Here is an 8,921-nt window from a genome sequence, read left to right as displayed (position 1 = left end):
GGCGAGCTGCGGCACCGGTGGCGAACATGAAGGCGAGTCGCTGGCAAGCTGCGGCACCGGTGACGAGCATGGAGGAAAGTCGCCGGTGAGCTGCGTCACCGGTGGCGAACATGTGGCAGCGAGTGTGTTATGATGGCATGCTCGCGGTGAAGGCGTAGGAGGTGCGTCTCTCGGCGAGGCCAGCGTCGACGACGGCAATCGGCATGACAAGATGGCATTGGCGGTTGTCTACGAGTTGCACCGACGACATCGACGACCACGGGCTTCAAGAGAGGAATAAGAAATAACAAGATTAGGGAGGTGATTGTTGGAACTAATCTGGTTATTAATGCTAAGTTTAGATGATTAGTTAAGAGTCATGCATGTAGTACTAGCCGCAGCAGTATACGCATGTAGAAACGTGCCCATGTGTGTACATGCAAGCTAGCATATTGTTAGTTAGTTGGACTAGTTAGCTGCATGCTTATCTAGTTGTTTAGCCGAGTCAAGTGCCGGCCGGGTCATGTGGATCATGGAGCAATTCTAGGATGGAGTGGACGTGCTGGAGTGAGTAGCGGCAGTAGTGGCTGCATGCAGCAAGTCTTGTACGTCCTATTTAAGTCAGAACAAATGAATGAGAAAGAGTGGCAAATGTAGCAATTGTGGCTGCCAAGGGAGTCTCACGGCAAAGCTCATGTTCTTCCTTGGTGAATGGGTGTGTGCGTGAGTCCTGGTCTAGTGTGAGTGCGTGTGTATTTTCTGCGAGCTTTTTCACATGTGTGTGTTTGTTCATGAAAGAGTAGAGTTAGAGAGAAGAAGATACGAGCTGCGAGGTGCAGCTCCAACAAAATATAACGGAGGGAGAGAAAAAAAAAAAGTAGCCAGCAAGCTAGCAAGTCAGCGAGGCAGAGGGTCAGACTCATGGAGTTCGCCACTGGGGCGATGGGCACCCTTCTTCCCAAGCTGGCCGAGCTCCTCCAGGAGGAGTACAACCTACAGAAGAGCGTGAAGGAGGGGATCAAAGACCTCAAGGCTGAGCTCGAGAGCATGCAAGCTGCCCTTGAGAAGGTGGCGAATGTGCCGCTGGACCAGCTTGACCCGCAGGTCGACATCTGGGCTAGTGAAGTAAGGGAGTTGTCCTATGCCATCGAGGACAACCTCGACTCCTCCACGGTGCGCATTGAGGGTGTCGAGCCGACCAAGTCCAACATCAAGGGCTTCTTCAAGAAGACATGTAACAAGATTACCAAGTTCAAGGCCCGCCATGAAATTGCCAATAACATCAAAGACGTTGAGAGCCAAGAAAAGCTCAAGACTTTCTCTATTGTTGGATTCGGAGGACTGGGCAAGACAACTCTAGCTAAAGTTGTGTATGACAAGCTTAAAAAGAAATTTTACTGTGTAGGTTTCATTCCAGTGGGCCAGGATCCTGAGATGAAGAAAGTTTTCAAGGACATTCTCTACGGCCGTTTAGAGAATTTTTAGATTCCTCAAAATCAAAATGAAAACTGGAGTATTTTCAGGTCAAAGATTTTGATGAATTTTTTTTTCAATTTTATGATTTTGAAAATTAATATTTGGATTATGCATAAAGATAACAATTACTTAATAATTGTTGTTTGTTTAAATAATTGTTTGGAATTCAAAAAATTATATCATGTGACATAGAGACATAGGGGTTAATAGGATTGATAGTGTAGTATTATCAAGTAGTTATGATTACAGTATTGGAAGCTAATGGGGAAGGAACCCAGAAGTTAAGCGTGCTAGGGCTGGAGTAGTGTGAGGATGGGTGATTGACCGGAAGTTTGACTATGAGTGCAATTTGACCTAATATAAAGTGTAGTTAGAGTTAAAAAGGATTCATGTGAGAGAGATTTAAAAAAAATTGAAAAAAAAATTTGATTTTTTTTTTGAAGTTTGACCAAACGGCCGTTAGTTCTATGCCGACGGCAAAGCCGTCGGCACAGTTTTCTGTGCCGACGGCCGGACTGTGCCGATGGCCAGACAGTCTAGCCCGACCAGATCTCAGCCGACGGCATTTTAAGCTGTGCCGACGGCCCCGAGCTGTCGGCACATTGAGCCAGTCCCGTAGTGCGTTGTAGCTGTTTTAGAATTGTGACCCTGTGCGCTGTGTGCTATGGCCAAACTTATGTGGTAGCGCGCACGTGGTTTTGCTCAAAATAGCCCCATATTTCACATTTTTTAATAAGGTATACCTGGCCTCTTCATTAGAAAGATACACACAACCTAAAACACTATAGGGAAACGGCACCATGCCGACGGCCTAGTGCTATGCCGACGGCCAAAGGTCGGGGCTGTCGGCGTAGTCGGTAGACGCCTACAGCCGAAATCTGGCCGTCGGCACAGCAGAACCATCGGCATACATGCACCAAGGCCGACGGTGGCCGTCGGCATAACCACAACCGTCGGTTTAGGGCCCGACACGTGGCCATCCGGAGTGTCAGATGACGGTGCTGCCCTATGTCGATGGTATAACCGTCGGCATAGCTACCTGCCGTTAGGGGCGTCTGTGCCCTGGCAGCTCAGACCTATACCGACGGCATATACTTTTTTTCATCCCGCGCGGTACCGGTTGAGTCCAACCGCCCGCGCCGCGGAACCGACCGAGCCGACCACATCCCGCGCGCACCCTCCTCCTGCTTCTCCCCCAACCCCGCGCCGCCGCCTCCCTGACCCGCCGCCACCGCCGCACCCTCCCCCACGCTCCGCCGCCGCACCCTGGGCCCGACCCCGCTGCCCCCTGCGCCCGACCCCACTGCGCCTGACCCTGCCGCCCCGTGCGCCCAACCAGGAGGTCGCCGCACCCGCCTCCCATCCGCCGCGCCCGCCTCCAGGCGCTGCTCCACCCGGCCCTCCCGCTCGAAGCCGCCATGGAGCTCCCTGTAAGTGTTTTTCCCTTTTTTTCTTCAATTTGTTTTTATTCCTATTGTTGCAGAGGATTTAGAAATGGAAATAAGTATAGAGCAAATAGAAAAAATAGAGCAAATAGAAATAGAAAAATAGGAATTTTTTCATAGGAATGGAATTAAAAATGGAAATAGGAATAGGAATAGTGCAAATAGAAATAGAAATAGAAAGTAGGAATTTGTTTTTATAGAAATGGAAATAGACATGGAAATGTGAATTTGTTTGAATAATGTGAATTTGTTTCGATTGAAATGGAAATAGGCCCCGTCGTGGGCACCCCGTCGTGAGAACCCCGGATCTTGACGTTCTTCTCTACGGCCTCCGACCTCGTCACTCTGTTGTTCGACTACTTCCTCTACAACCGAGGGTGAGCTAAAACTCCACCTCCTCCTCCGCATTTTTATGTCACTAGATTCAATTTCCACATCAAGTCGCGTAACATAGGATTCTCCCGTTCGGAAGGGTTACGCGAATAAATATGCATTCAATTGCATATTTATAATCGTAACTCTTTTGGATTGCCCACGTTTTTGGACAGCCGGAGGATGTGTAGATTGGGTACGTTTTCCACACTCTCCTCCATCCTGAGACAGGATTTCGGCGTCGCCTCCCTGTTGTTCTCCGGATGCACATTCCTCTTGGCTTTTTTGCCTAGACGTGTATCGGGAGAACAGCGGGGAGGTGCTGCCGAAATTTTGTCTTGGGTCGGGGTAGAGTGTGGAGAACGTATCCAATCTACACATCCTCGGGTGGGATTAGAGCTATCCTATTAGAGTGGTTAGGACCGTATAAAAACCTAAAAATTTGTGCATTTAATTTGATGCGATTAATTAATATGAAGTGAAGTGTTAAAATTGTATTGTGGCTCCCAATGAAGCAGATGATGCCTGATAATGAGTGGATGTACAGTAGTCGTATGAGTGCGACTGAAAGAACAGCTGAGTGGCAGTGGAAAACCGAAGATTACTTGAAGGATGCACATCGTGGTTCACAGATAGTCAGCCCACTTTGCCCTTGTGCTCGGTGCAAGCAGCGTAAACGTTGTGGCAGGAACGATATGACGAAACACCTTTGGCAGCATGGGTATATGCCGACTTCACCATGCCAATCAACTTTGCCGAGTGTGACCGTGATAGAGGGGAGGTGATGCGACAGTGCATCGATGGCAATGTAGACGATGGCATTAGAAACATGCTTGATGATATGCATTATGCACAGCAGGCACATTCCCCGCCTCAAGGGGATGACCCGAAGGAACCGGATGAACCAGAGGCAACCGCGAAGGCTTTCCTTGATATGATGGCCTCGGCAAAGAAACCTCTTTACCCGGGTGCAGAAATCTTCCAGTTGGATGCCATCTCGCAAAAACTAGCCACTAAGGCCAAACACGGCATGACCCGATCTTGCTTTGAAGATACTTTGAAAGATGCGGGTAACATGCTTCCTAAAGGACATTGTCTGCCCCAGAGCATGTATGAAGCGAAGAAAATCATGAAAGCGCTCTACATGGATTATGAGAAGATACATTGCTGTCCTAAGGGTTGCATTTTGTTTCGGAAGGAGTTTGCGGAACTCACTCACTGCCCCTTGTGCAAGGCCTCTAGGTATCTTGAGGTGAAGGATGCCCATGGTCAGGTGATGCAGACAAAAAAGGCTGCATCGATTCATCAGTATCTCCCATTCATAAAAAGACTCCAGCGCCTTTACATGAGCGAGGAGTCTGCCAGACAGATGACGTGGCACAAGCATGGGATTAGATACCCTGATGCTGATAAAAAGATGAAGATGAAACATCCAGCTGATGGTACAGCATGGAAGCATTTTGACAGCAAATACCCTAATGAAGCAAAAGATGCTCGGAATATCAGAATTGCGATAGCAACCAATGGATTCAATCCATTTGGTATGTCCGCTAGATCATACAGCTGCTGGCCCGTGTTTGTTATTCCGCTCAATCTCCCTCCCGGCGTCCTAATGCAACGCAATAACATATTCCTGACACTGGTCATTCCAGGGCCTGATTACCCGGGTAAGAATTTGAGTGTGTACATGCAGCCGCTTATCGATGATTTGCACCATTCTTGGGAGAACGGGACGTGGACATATGATCGAGCATCGAAGAAAAACTTCCTCATGAAAGTTTGGTTCTAGTATTCCATGCATGACCTACCCGGGTACGCTCTATTCTGTGGACATTGTACAGCGGGGAAGATGCCATGCCCAGTGTGCAGGCATGCGCTTAAGTTCATGTGGCTGGAGAAGGGCGGCAAGTATTCAGCCTTTGACAAGCATCGACAGTTCCTCAAAGCAGGGCATCGATTCAGAGAAGACAAAAAGAACTTCACGAAGGACACAGTTGTCACTAAAGTAAACAAGGTACCAACGTTCGACGGTGCAGCTATTGTTGCCGAGCTACGTGCTCTAAAGGCTGACCCCAAAGGCGGTTTTGTGGGATATGGCGAGACGCACAGCTGGACTCACGTTGCAGGCTTAACGCAGCTCTCCTATTACAAGAACCTCGAACTTCCCCATAACATCGATGTGATGCACACGGAAAAGAATATTGGAGAGTCGGTCTTTAACACAGTCTTAAACATCCCTGAGAAAACAAAGGATAATGTCAAGGCTAGAGTCGATCAAGAGAGGCTCTGTGATAGAAAAAAAACTAAACATGAGGCGTCCCCAGCACAATCGAAAAAATTGGGTGAAGCTAAAGGCTGACTTCTGCCTTGATGGTGCCCAAAAGAAGGAGGCATTCAGTTGGCTGAAAAATGTCTTGAGGTTCCCAGATGGTTATGCATCGAATATCAGTAACGGAGTCAATCTTTCAACTGGCAAAGTCACCGGGCTCAAGAGTCATGACTATCACATATGGATTGAGAGGCTAATGCCGGTCATGCTTCGAGGCTATCTCCCCGACCGTGTCTGGCGACCGCTTGCAGAGTTGAGCCATTTCTTCGGCACGCTTTGTGCTAAAGAAATATGCGAGGACATTCTGAAGAAACTGTGTGACAAAGTGCCAGAGCTGCTATGCAAGTTAGAGATTATCATTCCGCCGAGCTTCTTTACTCCGATGGCTCATCTCATTTTGCATCTAGCTTATGAGGCAATCTTGGGGACGCCGAGCGGAGCGTGCAGGGCGAGGACGTTGAGGAGGAGGTACGCTCTTTTCTCCCCTTTTTCCCCACTTCCTTTCATTTACTTACAATTAATGTTGAGCTTCAGTACTACTAATCTCAGACTCCAACAATTAATTAGCATTTTAATTCCGATTGGCATTTTAATTTGCAGGTGCACCAGGAGGGCGAGGAGGTGTCGGGGAAGGCTATTTGGATTCGTGGACCAGCTTCTATCCCAGATGCACCAAGAACTGAAAATGACAAACTTGTTGTGTATCTGGAAAAGCCAGAGTAAGTAGCTCTTAGACTTGTTGGTACACTCTTGGACTGTTGGACATATAAGATAATACTAACTTTTTGATTCATGTGCAGGGCTCTTGGACTTGTTGCTAGAACGGGCCGCCGACCAAGTGGCATTCTCACTTGTATCCTGAAGAAGTATTGGCCAGGCCTGTACCGCGTGAGCCCTAATGCGCCCAAGAAGTTAGCCCTCAAATGGGAGGACTATCAGGCCGCACCTTACGGGGTCTTTACCACTGAGGATGGGAGAGAAGCTGTGCCCACCTGTGCCCAAGTTGTGCTCAGGACGTTTTGGGTAAGACTTTTTTTCAAAGCACACAAGTCAAGATTTTGTGCACTTCAGGTTTTGTGCTAACCCATGAGTCTCACCATTCTTGTTTTGTGCATGATTGTAGGACTTCTACAAAGTGTTCGCCGACACGGATCAGCGGGAGGCAACCAGTGTCTTGCAGTTGATGGCCAAGAAGAATCTTAAGGATATATTCTACCATGCTCGCAACCTGGCCATCTCGCACTACTACGCCGAACAAGGCGAGAGGAAAAACAAGGATAGAGTGATTGCAGAGAATCTTACTATCGAAGAGGCCGCTGGATGGGAGAGAGTAATTAAATTCTCCTTGTTATCCTCTGTTCATCCCACATTGCATTATCTTTATTGAATTGACATGTTTTGATTTCTTAGATTTGTCCAAAATGGTGCCTGAATAAGAAGGATGGTTGGTCTGCGTTGGTACACTATTGGACTGAGGATGAGGAGTTCAAGGCCAAGAGCATCCAAAACAAGGCCAATCGTGGAACAGGGGGAACACACAATCAAGGAAACAAACCCTTCCCTGTCTACGCGAAGGACATGGTATATATATGGAATAACCTCCTTCTATTTCTCTTCATGTTCTATCTTTTCTGCATAACATGTATTTTTTGCATTTCAGGTGGCCGCTAATGGAGGGTAGGAGATTCCTGAGATCCAAGTTTGGCAGGCGGCTCATAAGAAGAAGGACCTTGTTGGAGGCGAGGTCGCGTACTATGGCAAGGTCGCCCAGTCCGTGAAAGATTACACGGAAATGTTCAAGTCGTTGCATGGGGAGGATTCTGACCCACTTTCACAGCCGCTCGACGAGACGGCGGTGATGATCTCAGGTGGAGGAAAGCCACATGGCCGGACCACCATTCTTAGTGCGGTGCACAAGCCTACCACCACTCTTCCACGGATCCGGCACATCACCTCGAGCTCCGGTGTGTGTATGCCACCTCGTCCACAGCGTTCGACCCAGACTTCTGACGATGTAAGCTTTCTCTATTTTTTATCCTCATTTTGACTTCCGTTTCATGCATCTCTATGTTGACGGGACTCATTATGTCAAACTATAGGCCCGTTGGGAGGAAGCCTACGAGCAGCTTCAGGCAGAGTTTCAGCAGAAGATGCAGGAATACGAGGAGGCATCTACGGCCGCAAGACGGCACGAGAGCAAACAAACTAAGGTTAATTGTTGCCCATTCTAGCTACTTTTACTATTTTCTAACTTTTTGCAGTTGCCACACCTGACATGTAAACTACCTTGCAGGCGCTTTTCTTGGCTATGAGGACTGGTGCTCAGCCGCCAGAGTATGTGGAACCTCCAGTGGTACCACCGATGCCAAGGTTGCCAACGAAGACGGAATTCCTCGCACAGCTCTACGGAGGGACTCCGGTTAGTGCTTTGACATACTACTAGGTTACTAGTTACCGTTGCCTTGCACATTGATATTTACACTTAGCCATATTTTGCTCGTGCTATGTCGGAATCCTCGACTCAGTCGAACAGTCCCTTTGGTCATGCTGCTGCGTCGCCACACGAGTCTCCCATAGATAGGACTCTGCTTCACCTAGGTTGTCCTAGTCCTGGTCACTCCGCCGGCGCCTCGCCCAGTCGCTCGACCCATGGCGAGAGCCGTGAGTCCCGCCGACACTCGCCGCAGCTGGTTAGTTCCCTACCAAACTATCCATACATGACTTTGATTAGTTTTTCATTCATGTACTTTGACTTGCACGAATATCCATGCTGAATTGGTGTTGTCTTTCATTTTGTAGTGATGATGTTCTCGGCGGTGAAGTGTGTGTTCTGCCGGTGATCGAGGTAACCAGTGTATGTGTGTGTACGGATATGTGATACATTTTGTCTATGTATGGATATATGTCACATTTTGTCTATGTATGGATATGCCGGTGTACGATGACAGTTTGTCTACGTATGCATGTGTGCTTTTATATGATGGCCACTCTTATATTTGATATGCATCACTGTTATATTGATATGCACAACTGTTATATTGCATCACTGTGTATTGCACTATCAAAACAAGCAAAAAAAAAACTGGACACCTATGCCGACAGTTAGTCCTAGATGGACATAGGTGCCGACGGTTTAACCGTCGGCATAGGGCATCTACCTGTAGCGCCGGGGTATCCAGAAACTGACACGTGGCGGTATGTCGACGGTTTCACCGTCGGCACAGCCCTCCCCCTGTCGCGCCCGGCTCCCCAGAATACGCCACGTGGACACGTATGCCGATGGTTACACCGTCGGCATAGCTGCACCGCCGTTACTTCCC

The 8,921-nt window shown here is 48.3% G+C and overlaps 1 protein-coding gene across 1 annotated transcript; it reads left to right on the top strand.

The window, feature by feature from the left end:
• Window positions 1-900: 900 nt before the first annotated feature.
• On the top strand, window positions 901-1,464 carry LOC139832753 (disease resistance protein RGA5-like). The gene has a single exon (XM_071822594.1). It carries the CDS (start codon window positions 901-903, stop codon window positions 1,462-1,464), a length of 564 nt encoding a protein of 187 aa, XP_071678695.1.
• The last annotated feature ends 7,457 nt before the right edge of the window (window positions 1,465-8,921 follow it).

This window comes from Lolium perenne, chromosome 6 (genome assembly GCF_019359855.2).
Source record: "Lolium perenne isolate Kyuss_39 chromosome 6, Kyuss_2.0, whole genome shotgun sequence".
In the NCBI taxonomy this organism is placed as follows: Eukaryota; Viridiplantae; Streptophyta; class Magnoliopsida; order Poales; family Poaceae; genus Lolium; species Lolium perenne.
This window is presented reverse-complemented; position numbering and strand designations above follow the sequence as displayed.